The following is a 15668-nucleotide window of genomic DNA, read 5'->3' on the forward strand; positions in this document are numbered from 1 at the left end:
GTATAAATTGACTATGGCTCTCTCTCCTTGGTACGTAAGAGTTTGATAGTCAGATTTCGCCCAAATTTTTCATTTTTCCTAAAGTAAAACTTTGGGCACTTTAATAATGTACTTTTCTTTTTAATAACCTACAAATCCTAGCTGAGTTTCATTTTAGGCTGTTTCTATTGTATCGAGAGGCTTATGGTTTCTGTTAGAGCTAATTACTAATATCAAGAAAATAATAATTTTTTTCATTAATCATTAAAATATGGGTAAACCTCCAAGTTCCTTGTGAATTTCTAATTCCTCCACCCAATACACTTACAGTCATTTCAAACATAACAGTAGACTGCATGATTATATTTCAGTGTGTTTGCTTTGCAAAAATATCAGAGCGGCGTTTCCCATAGCAGGTTTGGAAGAGCACTCCACTACTAAAAGGGTCCGTAGAAAGGGTTCCATGATCAAGTTAGTTGGCAAAATTTGCTCACCCTGCCCACTTACGCTTTGGAGATTCACTAATGTACCTAAGCTAATGGACTCTCCACCACTATTCTATTTAATATGATATGGGTTTATACGTGGCTAAGGATCCCTTTTTTCTTTCTGTGCGACATGTAGCTTTACTACTAGAAAGAGGTGCTCTGAGGACCGCCCTTTGGGAAACATTGCTTTCTAGCCCCTTCATTACAGATCAGTCAGCCAAGCTTTCCTACAACCACTGACACGATGCGCTCTTGAGTCATACTAAAAATCTACTGCAACAAATAATTCTTGCCCATTTTCAGTCTGAAGTATGAGCAGCAAAATATGATAGCAAGTAATCTTGTTTTTTAATGCTCTTCTCATGTAACAGTAAAAGGTACATGTTTTTAAGTTCCAATACTACTGTATTTAACAGGACATTTTTAACTGATTAAAATCTAGATCTTGGGTTCTTCTCTGTAACCTTTCACCTTTTCTTCTTTCCTTATTCCTTCTTTCCTTTCTTTTTCTTCCTTTCTCTTTTGCCTTCCAGTATTCATCCATCACTCATTTTAATTGTGTGGGTTGCATGCTCTGTGTGTGCTATAGCAGCTTGAAGAGCTTTTTTGCTAGAAGATTCAGTGGCTTGTTTTGCAGGGCTTTTCTTGTCCTTTGTTATTATATTTAATTAGTGTTGGATTTTCACCTGTTTCCCAATGATAAGCATTGAATAGCTAATATCATCAGAGTGAAAGCAATATTTTTTTAAAATTTTTAAATAAGATGAATAAAACCATCATGTATAAACATTGGCATGTGTTATGTCTATGGAATACATAGACATATATCTCAAAATATCGTTAATACATGTGTACAAAGGTAATAACCAAAGGAAAGCACAGCTACTCAAAGGCCAATTTTTTTCAGCAAATGAAATCAAAATGATTTTTAAATAAAAGTGAAAATTAACGTGTATGACTATATTGTGTTCTCAGAAGAATGCAACAAAATAATAATTAAGTGGTGGTGGGTAGTTCTTGTTAGAGTTGCATTCCAGTTGGTGAAAAATAAGTATCAGTGGCAAAATATTAAAATTAATATATTTATTATTTTGACTCTTTCCCTTCCAACAGTTTTTCTTTGTCCTGGACTGCTGAAAGGAGTATACCAGAGTGAACATTTGTTTGAGTCCGACCACCAGTCTGGGGCATGGTGCAAAGACCCTCTGCAAGCTTCTGACAAGATTTATTATATGCCCTGGACACCTTACAGGACTGATACCCTGACTGAGTACTCATCCAAGGATGACTTCATTGCTGGAAGGCCAACGACAACCTACAAGCTCCCTCACAGGGTGGATGGCACAGGATTTGTAGTGTATGATGGAGCTTTGTTCTTCAACAAAGAGCGTACCAGGAACATAGTAAAGTTTGATTTGCGGACTAGGATAAAGAGTGGAGAGGCTATCATAGCAAATGCCAATTACCATGATACCTCCCCTTACCGATGGGGAGGCAAATCTGACATAGACCTGGCAGTGGATGAGAATGGGCTATGGGTCATCTATGCAACAGAACAAAACAATGGTAAAATTGTCATTAGTCAATTGAACCCTTACACCCTACGGATTGAAGGGACATGGGATACGGCGTATGATAAAAGGTCAGCTTCCAATGCCTTTATGATTTGTGGGATTCTGTATGTGGTCAAATCTGTCTATGAGGATGATGACAACGAGGCCACAGGGAATAAGATAGACTATATTTACAACACCGACCAAAGTAAGGACAGTGTGGTGGATGTACCCTTTCCCAATTCATACCAATACATAGCAGCTGTGGATTACAACCCCAGGGACAACCTTCTTTACGTATGGAATAACTATCACGTCGTGAAATATTCTTTGGATTTTGGACCTCTGGATAGTAGATCAGGTAAGTCTGACTTTTGATGGTTTTCAAGAGGGAAAATATTTACAGTTTGCTCTCAACAAGTATATTGCGCGTTTTGATTAAACTGTCTTTGTGACCTTTTTTCTGGCCTATGTACCTGATAATGGTTTGTGTTCTTTTCATTTAAACACTGTTAACCTTCATTCAGCTATAAAAATGTATAAGAAACTGATTCTTTCTCCTTTGTGCAACTAGTATCCAATGTTTGGCCCTTCTGGAAGGGCGTTTTGATTAGCAGCTGATTAAGTCTTGTGTAGTGTAGTACACAGAATCTTTGCTTCAAGATAGAAGGCTAGCCTGTCTAATTAATTATGACTTCCCTTCACAAGTGTTCTCCCCTTGGAAAACATCAAAGGGTTGGCTTGTGTTATTGCTTCAGGAGTCCTACACCAATATATTCATAACAATTCAAAGTTTAAATTATTTTTTTATTTCAGTGCTTATATGTTCATATTTTTATTGTCTCTATTGCTTTTACTATGATTTTATTATTAAGCTAATATACTCTGTTTTCTAACTTAGTTCATTTTATACATACCTTCTTTTTATTGAATTTACTGGGATGATATTGTTTAATAAAAGTATAAAATGATATAAGGTTTCAGGTGTACAATTCTATAACACAGAAACATATCTTCTTATACAGCTAGATTCTAAGTTCTATATGGCCAATAACCTTGTCTTACCCAGTCTTTCATTATATTTTAATTTGACTATTATTTCTGCCTTCTCAGACACTAATGTAATATGTAGCCTATATAAAAATACTCAGTAATTCTTTGATGAGTGAATGAGTGAATGAATGAATGAATGAATTGCTTTTCACTTCTTACTGTGATAGAATGTCAAAATTAGGTAGCATTTTCTCTGAAGCCTGAGAGGCTTCAGAGTGACAGCATTCTTTCCATGGCCAGCTATGCTGATATTATTTTGAATTGCCTTTGTGGAAGGAGAAGACTAACTATGCAAGAGCATCAAAAGCAACTTCTCTTTACTCAGTCCCCTTGAATATTGTAACTCAAGTGCAGTACCTGATTCACCTCTGTGCAGGTAAGGTTTCTTAAACCAATGTACCCTTCAATTGAGAACCTAAGCAAGAATTAGTCATCCAGATTCTTTGAGAGCTATATTCTTAATCACCATTTTTATTTTGACAGGGAAAGTTCTGTTGATGAATAGTTCTTGGCATTTTTTTTTAACTTCTGATTGGAACAGGAAGTAATTTCTACTTGTCTCCAGAGAAATAAATAATGTAATAAGCTGATAGCTACATATCAACCCTACAAAAACCATTATTATCCATATTTTCTAAATGAGGGATCTAAGATACTCGAGAATATAATTGAGTCAACAATCTTCCATCTGTTAAAGTGCAGCCCAATTTTAGATTCCTGTTCCCTTCTGTGACACTGGTGGTGGGAAGTATGGTTACTGATGCAAATCTGATTTGTAGTTTTCTCAGTTAGATAATTACCATAGAATTGCATTCTAAAGTTCTTTAATGGGCTTGTTCTTCTGAGCAGAGTATTAAAAAAATCTAAAACTTGTTCTCACTTTACTCTAAAAACATTTTTAAAACATTATGCTCTCTATCGTTAATCTGCATTATCTTAAATGCATGTTTGTCAGGGTTTTTTTTAAGTTTTCCAGCTTGAAATTTGTGGGAAAATGAATCACAGCTTGTTTGATATTGCTATTGAAATAGTTTATTTCTTTAAATTTTTTATAAACAATTTTAATAATATAATTAGGCCTCACATGTTCAAGAATATACAAATACAAAGAATTTTTAATTTTTAAAAAGCTTGTTTAAGAATTAATAAGATTTTGATTCACATTGAAATAAGCATATTGCTATTGTTTCAGTAATTATTGCTTACAATTCTTACTGAGTATCTAATAAATAATATGAGATCTGTCAAGATTTGCTGAGTACTTTAATAAATGAATGAATGAATTATATACAGGGTCCTGCAGGTGCAACTCCTGCTTGAGAGTAGTTGGTAGGGTAATAATATGGGTGTAATAATTTATAGTTTTAATTTGAACATTTCACCTAAAATGTCATATGGTGTTCTTGAGTGTGATATTGTTATGTTACATAATTACTTGCTTATAACTTTGTAATAAAATATTTTGTAATAAAAAAGGGGAGTTATTTGTGCCAGATCCTGCATATACGTATGTGCTTAAAAAATCTTATTCAGAATATAATGGGAATTAGTCCTAAATTTTGTTTTATTAAGATTAGATATATCTTTACTATTTCCCCACACTTAAATATAATCTAGAGGATTCAGAATTCACCCCAGTTATTCCCCACCTCTACCACCTACACATAACTTCTTCCTTTCCTCACTCAGATTGTGGTGAGCTGTGGTAACCCAAAGGAAGTTCAGCAGGTAATAAGGAGAAGTGCCCAAGCACATTAAGACCTAAGGCACTTTTATCCTAGAAATAATTAGAAGAAACTGAAGTTACTGGTCTTACAACAGGGAAGAAAATGAGCAACTATTCAATGAATTTTGTATTCAGAATATAGTCTCTGATTGTTCAGTTGATGAATCGCAGGAATTTCTTCAACTTGGAGAAAATGGAAAGTGTATTATATTCAGAAATGAGTAAAAGTTATGTTCTATTGAAAATATATTTTGTACGTAGGCCAGATGATTCAGTTTTAGACACCTGTAGCGTACATGCTTGTAAGCATTAGCACCTGAGTTTGACACAAATGTGGAAGTGCTTCCTCTACTTTGCCTAAAAGCACCAAATCTCGAAATATCTGATCTAGAATTTTCTTCAAAAGAACTTTGAAATGACCCTTTTTCCTACTTTACAAGATGATATGAACTATACATTCATCATTGTCTTCAATTGGCTATTTGTTGTAAGATATACATTAAAACCTAATAATACTTGGCTATTTCACAGGTGATTTGAGTGATTGTCAGGTTAATATTTTGATTGGAAAACAATACCTTATATCAGCAATTTTCAACAGGTGTGCCACAAGAATTTTTAAAATGTGCAATACTTGACTATTTACTCAGGAACACAGACTTCTTTTCCCTTAGATTCTCAAATTAAATAAAAGAAAATAAAGAAATGACAACAGCCAACACAACAATAGCCATCCAGTGTGAATGAATGAATATTATATCTATTTTTGTCAGGTTGGCCAAAAATATATATATTTTTTGTTGTGCCACAGAATTGGGTAATTAGTTTATGTGTATCATGAGATGAAAAGGTTAAAAATTACTGTTATCTATTGATCTATACAGTGTGAAAGAATCAAGTAATTTCATCACTTGCATTTAGCTATTATCAGTGACTGGACTGGTGTTGACTGACTGACTTTCACTTTTTAATTCTTTCTCCCAAACCACCTTCTGTCTAGTTCACTATTCAACATTCATTAATAAATCGGAGTGAGACGAGGTATTTTCCTTGATTTTCCAGTTTGTTCTAGGCTCTTCATAGAAAAACACAAACTTCCCTGTCAAATATACAAATATTTTCCAGAAGGAGGGAATAGGCTCAAGTTGATAACAAGAATAGGCAGCAAATTCTAGTTCCAAAATTTTTCTAAAATTAGTGCCTTTGAAAGATTAAAAAAAAATGTTGGTTGAGATTTAGTGAAATATATCTAGCAATGAGTACAAACAACCCAATGAATAAAGACATGTAGCTACTGTCTTGTACCTGCTCTTCTGCTTCCCAAACACAATCCACATTTTCATGAAAGTCATTTGTGATTATGTAAATATGGCCATTCTTATATGTGCCGGAGATAGTAGACTCTAAAATAACAACAAAAACCGTAATAAAACAGTTTAGCAATGCAGATAAGGTGAACCTTCTGTCCTTATAATATGCTAATTAAGTGAATTTGTGTCTCCAGTAAAAGCTGTGGCTATGTAATGATGAATAAGAACTTTAAACACACATGACACCTCGTTAAAATGTAATTTTACATCATATATCTGAGCCCTTTCCTTTGACAGCTGAGTAATGTGAGTGCTAGGCAGAGAATCTTGAACATTCTGAAACTGTCACATGTTTAACAGGTAGCTGAATTTGCTTCTTGAACTGTTCAGTTAAATGCGGCGCACCCTAGACGCAAAATAGAACCAGGAAGTGGTGGGATTTTATATCAAACTTGTTCTCAGCCTACGGGTTATGATTGCTTCACAGTTCCACTTGAGATGCCACATTGTCTCTACAGTTTAATTTATATATGTCTTCGTAGCTGAGTGAACTTCATCAAAAAAAGAAAAAAATAGTTGGCTACTTGTTGCTAATTTTGTCCTGGTCTCTATATTCATGGCCTGTATTTTTATGCATCAGCTGTTTCCCTGGCTGCAGAGGAGTGCTCTCTCTTTCCCATTCTTACTTCTTCGTCACCTATAGTGACAGCTGCTGCCTGAAGGGCATTGTTTCCGTTGATTTTTCAGGGAGCACAGGCAAAACTTGCCACTTTTGCAATAACTATTCCATTGCCACATACCATCAGATAAATTCTGTTATGTTTGCTGTACCTTTCTTGTACTTTTCCTTCTTCATAATTGAAAGTTACACCTTCCCAGAATGGCACCTTTTACTTTTCAGGCTCTGAATATCAAAATCACAATCCTGTATGTATGAAGCAAAGCTGGACCTGGCTTTTACAGCTGAGCCCAGCATTAGCTATCAGTCCAACATCTAGGTAACTTTCCTAATAAATGAGACAAGATACAAGGGATTAAAGGTTTCACAAATGTTACTAACATTCATTGTTTCCTTACAGAGTGATGTCCCTGATAAATGTATGATTATTAGAAAAGTAATCAAAATCATATTTTACATGTATTGATTGGAACATTGTCCCATACATCAAAAAGGTCTCTGGGTTCAATTCCCGATCAGGGCATATGTCTAGATTGCCGGTTCGGCCCCTGTTCGAGGTGCATACAAGAGGCAACGGATTGATGTTTTTCCCTTCACATCGATGTATCTCATCCTCTCTTCCTCCCTTCCTTCCCCTCTCTCTAAAAATAAATAAATAAGTAATTTAAAAAAATGAGTTCCTTATGAATAGGCTTCCCACTCACAGCAGCCATCCGACCGGTAGCCACGTCGCTGTTCATTATCACACCCACCAGAGGTCAGGCAGCCGGAAGGGCGGTCGTTCTGCTGCTCATTATTAGCGTACCCTGTGAGGGGGCTAACGGGAGATTTCTGATTATCCAGGATGTTTCAACTTCTACGCACATTAGCACAGATAAGTGAGAACTGTCTTTACTATATGGCGAAGTCTAACATTTGCTTTGTCTCTGTGTTTTAGAATTTTAGAGTGAGTACCTTAGAATAAATTGACAAGCAAAAGTATGAATTTAACACAAAAGTATTTCCCTTTTAATAACTACTTTTCCAACCAAAAGCTAAATTTTCAAATAATGATGATTAATGAGTAAATAATTTAAGATACACAAATCACAGGGAAAATTTGCTGTGCTGAATAATTTTATGGAACAACACGTATCAGATTTCACTGAAAACAATGAAAAAATAATTTTTTTGTTTAATTAAAATTCTGCCTGTTTACCTTTATGCCTTTCAATAGTAACTCTCTGCATCCACTTAGCCCATTGAACATATAAATTAAAACTATTCAGTGTTTTCTGTCTGAAGCATGTTGTGATAGAAATATTTAGTTTTAAAAATCTGTATTGTAAAAATAAAGTTAGAAAAACAATCTTAGCAAAAATATACAAATACAAGTGAAGTTTTAAGTATTTTTCGGTTTCATGACTTAGAATGGCCACTTATTTTATTTTTTTTAAAGAATTATCTTTGAAGAAACTTTTACCCTTGAGAAAAAAAGGAAATGGTTCTTTTTTTGGAAACACTCTACTAATAAAACTGTAAAAGACTGTGGTTTTAAAACATTAAGCTGTTCAAAATCAATGGCAGTTTTCCTATATAACATATATTTACGTATTAAACAACAAATTTGGACTTATTTTAAAGAGAAACTCACTGAGAGACATAAGTGGTAATAGTTCCTGGAGAAAAAGCTTGGAAGTGTAATTGGACATACTAAGTAAAAGCTACAGATAGAAAGTGAAATTCAGAACTTCTGTAGAGAGCAGAAGCAAGAAGTCAAAATTGGGCTTAAGTAAGAAGCCATTGATTGATTGACTGATGATTCTCTTTTTTTTCCATAACCACTATGCTGCCACACAATGTTTTCTTTCTCTCCTGTCCCTTCCTCCTTTTCACCTTTTCTTCCTCCCTTCATTTACTCAAAACACATGTGTAGCTGAGGCCAAGCACTGTGTTATGGTCTGTGGTTACAACTATGATCAGGGCAGGCATTGATCCTATCCTCATGGAGCTTACAGAATAACAAGAAGAAACAGAAAGGAGGAGGTGTCAAAACTAGTAATAGTACATGTTATTACTCGAGCGCTTTTCTTTTTCTGGCCATTTACATAGAGTATAAAATTTATCATGCGAAGAAAACAATATCCTGATTTCCAGATGAAGAAATTGAGGATCAGAAAAGATAAATAATTCTAATGTCATATAGACAGTCCAGAGTTGCAGTCATGTTCCCGAACAAAAAAGCGAAGATTTGGCCTGCCTGTCATCACAAAAGTAAAACTCATGAGGTAGACGCTGGGGTAAAAGGAAAGAGGTTTTATCCAGGCGCTGTACAATCTGTGAGAATGGCAGGCCCCTGTTTCAATATCCATCTCCTCAGCAAGACCAAAATAAAAGGCAGAGTCCAAAGTTCCTGCTTCAATTTAGAGTACCATCCTTGAAGCCACTAAGGGGCCATAGTCTCCATCCAGATAGTGTAGCGTGCTCCCGGCTGATGTCCACTTCAGGCTCCTGCCTGGAGCCAGCGTGCGGAGCTCATGCTGCCATGAGCCATGTGGATACTAGGGCCACAAGGTCTTGTGCTTCAGGGAGAGCATGAACACACTAGCAAATGCATCACCAGGTTGGCAAGAGAACAAAAGAGACTTCCTCCTGGAGGCCATGGGCTATGTGGCTTGTAAGGCCACGCAGCCCATGGAAAGAACAAGCCAGTGCTCCGTGCCAGTGCAGGTCACAAGCAAGAGAAAGAGCCACAAGCCAGACAGAGACATTCTTTGCTCCCCTTGGATTATATTAGCTTGGGTGTAGGACAGATCAGGTGCTTTCTCAAAATGACCCATTAGCTCCCAAACTTTTTCTTGCTTTGGTTGGGTCCAATCCCAATCAATCCCTTCCTTCCTTAGGCTAGACTGACAGCTTCTTTGGTCTAGCACCTCCCTCTGAGCCATTTTGACTTCTATGGCACATGTGCCTGCCTTCTCCTGGTCCCACCCCAGTCTGGTACCAGAACAGGGGTAGAGGGCTTTTTCCTCTACCCAGTTATCTTGCTAGCCTTTCATTTGCTCAGTGTAAGAACCTTCCCCTGCTGCCCTCCTAGCCGATGAGGAGAGACTCCTCCGGTACTCTGGACAGACCATCTACTGGAAACAGAGTCCTCGTCTGACTTTCTGTTATGTCATGTCATAGCAGAGATCTATGTCACCAGTGATTAAAAGGAACAAAGGTGGGACAGCTAAGGAGCGAGAGAAAACCCAGGAAAGGTAGTGTACATATACTAGAATGTAAGGCAGGCAAGCTGAAGTAGCAAATGCAGGGCAGCAAAGACCCCATCCGCTTTCAGCCAGTTGAAGAACAAACACACAGTAACTAACATTGCAGAGCTCCCACCATCCCCTCCAGACTGTGTCGGGTATGCGTGCACACCCACTCCCCTTAACAAAACGCCACTGGGTACAGATGAAGAAACTAAGACTCAAAAATGTAAAGTCACCTGCCCAGAAAAACCCAGTTTATAAATGTAGGTATGGACTTCAAAGAAAGTCAGGTTTATTTAACTTAAATCAAGAAACTGAAACCCTTTATATTTACAATAGAAAAAACTGTAATGCACACAACCGTGCAATAGAAGGTAGTATATCAGTGATTGGATTTAATATGGTGTGTGTGTGTTTGCATGTGTGAGGGTGTGCATGTGTCTTGGCAACGCTTGAAGAAATAGATTGAATTATTGGAGGATTAGAAGACAAAAACTTTTCAGAAATTCTGAGCAATTTGAAATACTTTAGAGATTCAGGCTCTGGCTCTTTATTAGATTTAATTCTACTTGACATGTTTTATTTCCATTGCTTAATTCAGATATATTGCCAGCAACACTTTCATGGTTCCTTTCTATGAGCAAGACTGGCAGAATGTTGAAAAAGTAAAATGAAGAAATAAAGTAGTAAGAGAAGAGAGGAATGAAAGGGAAATATATTTTTACTAAAACAAAGTAATAAGAAATGAATTAGTTTCCCCCTTTCTTTTTTCCCAAAGGGAAGTTGATACAATAACATGCATTTTAAAATTTAAACAAGTAATTTCCCAAGATTTATTTAATGACCTTGTGTTTAAAGATAAAATTAAGAACAAAGTATGGAATTCGTATACCATTCCAGTTGGGATGTAAATTGTTAGAACCATTTTGGAGAGCAACTTGACTATATCTGGTAAAACCTATGTCTAAATTATTGGCATACATTATATACTAGCAAAACCAGTTTTAAGTTTCCTCCCTAGAGAAAGTCATATTTGTGTGCAGAGAGACTTGAACAAATATGTTCATTATACTGATGTTTAAAATAATGTAAAAGTATAATTTGCCCAGCTGCCCCACAGTAGGTGAAAGGACCCAGGGTGGGCTAGGGAAGCAAGACAGGACACAGTTTGTGAGTAACAACTATCTGCACTGGCACCAGAGATTTTAAAATCCTGCTCAGTGTGGAGAGTAGATGGAAGTATATATAATGAGCTATCCCATAGAAAGGAATACAGCAAGTCAAGTATTGTCACCTATGAAGTGATAAGAAAAAACACTATAGTGCAATTTTCCTTTTCTAGTAATATAGGCCCATTTGGCATCAAGCTAGCTTTACTAACTCAGAGACTCAGGATTGCAACTTCCTAAAGCATCAACAACCTTCATCTCCTGTGCCTCTTTTCATGAATCACAAAGCTGTTAATAAAAGAAGCCTTTTCTTGTCAAAAAGGAAAATTCTGCTCTGAAATGTTGATTGATTGTGACCTGTAAGAGAAACTATAATGTGTTTCAGCTACTGTGCATATTAAACAATTCTTAAGAATTTAAATGCCTAAAATTTATTTATTATATCATCTTCACTGAATTTTCCCTTAAGTGTAAATATATTGACTTGTTATACATTCCAGATTCTTATGACAACTTTTAGCGCGACTCTAATTTTTAAGCTTTCCAACATGGCAAAGTACTTCAGTGGATGAACAGGACTAGTGACTTGGCTGATCACATTCCAGTGTTAAGAATTTGAAATGCCACAACACAGGTTCAAACATGGAAAAGCTACAATTTTAAAACCTAACAGTGAATAAGAAGACTTATATGTGAATGAAGGTGGGGCAGGGCAAGGGGGTTGTTCTTTCATTTACTACTGCAAAAGATAAATCAATCAGAATAGGTATGTGCCAGAAAATACTGAATTTCAGGACAGAATTCACATAAGGAATACAAAAAATAACCATCTAATGGAGTTGAACTGTATATTAGAGTTACAGCTTGAAGTCATATATTAAATAATTAAATAATCAAAATTATTTTTCCAATTCCTTGAATAGTTTATAAAACACAGTGAGTTTTAAAAAATATATTCCTATAGAGTACAGAAGTAGTATTATATATTACTGTGCGATGTGTATCATACATAGTAAAAAGTACCATTATAAAGTATAATTTTACAGTATTTTAATTCATAACAGAACTATTTGAATTCATGTAAGTTTAATATATCTATGATGCAACTCTTCTGTATTAGCAAAGAGAGCTCCACAGGTATTTTATGCTGATAAATACTTGCTGTGAGAACTCTTCTGCCAGATACTGCATATATTTTTGTTGACTATATTAATTTCTACTTTTCCATTAAACTTCCATATAATCATTACATCACTTATTAAATGTCTCAACAGTGCAACTAAAACAGGTATATGGCATAAGATGATTTAGTGATAGGAGAAATGTTCATAGCTGGTTTTTTAAAAAATCAGGTGTGGGTGGTTTGGGATTTTTATTATTATCCATTTTTTCTAGTTTTATTTATGTTTTAAAATCTCTGTAAAATACTTTTTAAAAGATTAATTTTGGATAGGCCTATTTTTTATTGCATGGAGTACCTATTTTAGTAAGCATATGACCCAAAAGTCTAATAGTAGTTAATTCTCAAATGCTTCAAATTTAAGTTTTTCTGCGTTCTACCATATTTCTGAGTGAATATGTTGAGTTTTTGAAATAGCAAAATAAAGTTCTGAAAATTAACCTAATCTTCATCAAGAAGAGAGTACCGATAATCTATTTTGAGTGTAAAAAGTCCTTCTAATTGTGTTCAGAAAAAGTACCCAGATAACTAATTAATATCCCCTTATGACTAGGACACAGAAATAAGAAAGTGCCAGAGCAAGAAAGTAAGAGTAACAGAGGAGGCTTATTCTTTTCTAGGGTATTTTCTTTTTAGGAAAAGTATTTGTAGTTCTTAAAAGTATTGGGTACTCCTAGAGACTCCTTCTACCCCCTGATTACAGAGCCCTACAGTGTGTAACACAAGATTGAATCCACACTCATATGGGCATATAGAGTAACAGAGTAGGCTCATCTCTCACTCCAGAGACTTAATAAATACTTCTAATATCCCATTACATTATTTGGTTTAGTGGTACTTTCTATCGATTTTCACATTTAACTGTTCAAACCATCAATTTTCACCAGTTGTTTGTAAGGAGCAAAATTGCAAAAGGAAAAACATCAAAAGAAAATCATAAGTTTAAATATACCAAGATTGAATTTGAGTGAAAGGAGGGTCAACCATTCTAATCAGAGATGAAATTTAAAACATTTTACTTGTTTTTACAGTAAAATAGGTAAATTTTCCCATCTGAAATGTCCAATATTTATGTAGCTATACTTTTTTTATGTTCGTGTTCATATTTTCTAGGAAGGAGTAGATAAGAATGTTTATTAAACATTGATTATTAGCCATTAAAATTAGATATTCAATGACTATTTTTAATGAGAGAGAAGGGTCGTTTTCATGGTATAATGATATTGAAAAACATTTGCATAGAAAATATTAGAATGGTGTGCCACAACTTTTTTTTGTAATTATTTTGGGAGGCTAATAATTTTGTTCTAGTGGTAAGTGGGTTTAAATACTTCAGTGAATTAGAAGCCTTTTAAAATATTTATTTGTATAGTCAAACTTAAGAATGTGCAAATAGATCATAGGTAATCAATCCTAGGTTGCATATGATAATGAATCTTAGAATGTGTTCTAACAGGAAGTTGTTATGAATGCAAATTTTCAGACCCCATCCCAGACTGACTCAAACTCTGGGGATGCATCCCAGTTATCTTCTTTAAAAAGTTGCTTAATTTGTACAGGCCATGATGCCTAATTCCTACTAGGTTAGTATATGCCACAGAGCGTAACATTAAACTGTTTTTTTTTCTTCATTTTTAAATTCCTGTGACTAGTTTTGTTGATTGCCTCTAAGTAAGTGTTTCCCAATCCTCTATCTAATGACTACTGCAGAGAGGAAGCACAAATCACCAGCGGAGCATGTTAAAATTCCGATTTTCTGTCGTTTTCACCACTCCATCAAATTATAGCCCTAAGATACTGATTCTGGATGTGAAGTGAGGCCCCATGATAGTATTTTTATAGGTGATTCTGGGTTTGGGAAATAATCATTACTCTAGATTCCCTAACATTTCAGTAGAATTTATATCTCAGCATAAATACTGTCTTAATGGGTTGAGAATCTGTGGAGCAATATATACCAACTACCCCGTCTCTGAGCTAAGGCTGCTCTGGCAGTAAAATGCATCACTTTGTTTTATTAAATGACTCTGTTTTGTGTCCTCATGGAATTACTACCTGCGTGGTTGACAGAAAAGAACAGCAGTATGATACAGAATGGACACGTCCCCTCTCAGACTTGTCTTGGCAAAGCAAGGTGCCATTCATCTTCACCTTGAATAGCTGGAATAAATTAACGCAGTGAGAGGAGCGGTGAGACTAAGCAATCATGCAGGGCTCTGCAGCTGCTCTTGGTCTGTTCATGTTTTGGGGAAACAAACAACAACAACGAAAAAGGTGAACAATGGGCAAGAAAATAAATTAGACCTGTCACAGAGTTAAAGGAATGTAGTAACCAGTAGAGTCTCATTCTCACAATGAGCAGTACCCCAGACTTCCGTATTTTAATTTATGGGAAATGTATGCTTCATACGCAACAGTGGGAGCAGGTAGATTTCTAAATTTTTCATTTAGTCATCATTTCCAAGTATACCAAGGCATAGGCCATAACACACGATGGCTCCTTCTTCTGTCCATTCCACTGACTGTCCTAAACGTGGGCAGATGAAGAGCTGTTTCAAATGCTTTGTTGCTGCCTGAGTTCAATCACTCTTTCTGACTGTGTTAATTTATTCTGGCTGTTCAAGGCCAGCATGAATAGACTCAGCTTTGCCAACTGAGATCAGAGTGAACGCAGAGAATGTGCCTGCCCTGAATCAGGCTGATGTGGAAACTTGGTTTGGTCCAGCCCCTGCTGCTCTCACTTTTCTCTTTTAAGACAAAAACCTCTGGTGGCTTTGACCCATTAAGACTGTAAAATTTAAAATCATGTTTTCAAATGTGAAATTTCTTTGTATGCTTAAAAGGGGGGGGGAAGAATGTATGCCTTTTTAATTTTTAAATTAAAATTGTGCATGGAAGTGGTGTCTCACTTAAAAAATAACCATTTTATGAGAAAATTTATGTTAAATTTTTGTTTCACCTCTTTGTTTTTATGTGTACTAGTAGAGTTATTCGTAGAATAGCTGTGTTAATGATTAGGGTGTGTAGTAGTTACTTGTTCCAAAGATCTTTTGTTCAATTTTCTTTAATTTTAAAAATTGTACACCCTCTCTTCAGTTTACAATGGAAAATACAATCATTAATTCTGGTTGCATCAAACTTGATTTACTAATTTAGGTTGTACTGTATTGCAATTGGGATGTAAAGCAAGTCTACTCTTGTTCATATTTAAAATAATATGAAATAGTAAAAGCAACAAAATGTTGTAAAGCCTTACACAACTTGGATGTTCTTGCATTTCTAAACTATAGGAAAAAGG

At 35.5% G+C, this 15668-nt stretch overlaps 1 protein-coding gene across 18 annotated transcripts in view; it reads left to right on the forward strand.

Moving 5' to 3' along the window:
- ADGRL3 (adhesion G protein-coupled receptor L3) overlaps positions 1–15668 on the forward strand; it is a 464227-nt gene that overhangs the window by 205248 nt on the left and 243311 nt on the right. For all 18 annotated transcript variants that reach the window (XM_054566788.1, XM_054566790.1, XM_054566791.1 and 15 more), the window contains one exon: positions 1581–2381. In XM_054566788.1, the coding sequence (XP_054422763.1) occupies positions 1581–2381 (801 nt within the window). The remainder of the gene's footprint in view (positions 1–1580; positions 2382–15668) is intronic.

The sequence above is a fragment of the Pteronotus mesoamericanus genome, unplaced genomic scaffold, assembly GCF_021234165.1.
Source record: "Pteronotus mesoamericanus isolate MK-2021 breed Mesoamerican mustached bat unplaced genomic scaffold, CSHL_Meso_final contig_180, whole genome shotgun sequence".
NCBI classification, from domain to species: Eukaryota; Metazoa; Chordata; class Mammalia; order Chiroptera; family Mormoopidae; genus Pteronotus; species Pteronotus mesoamericanus.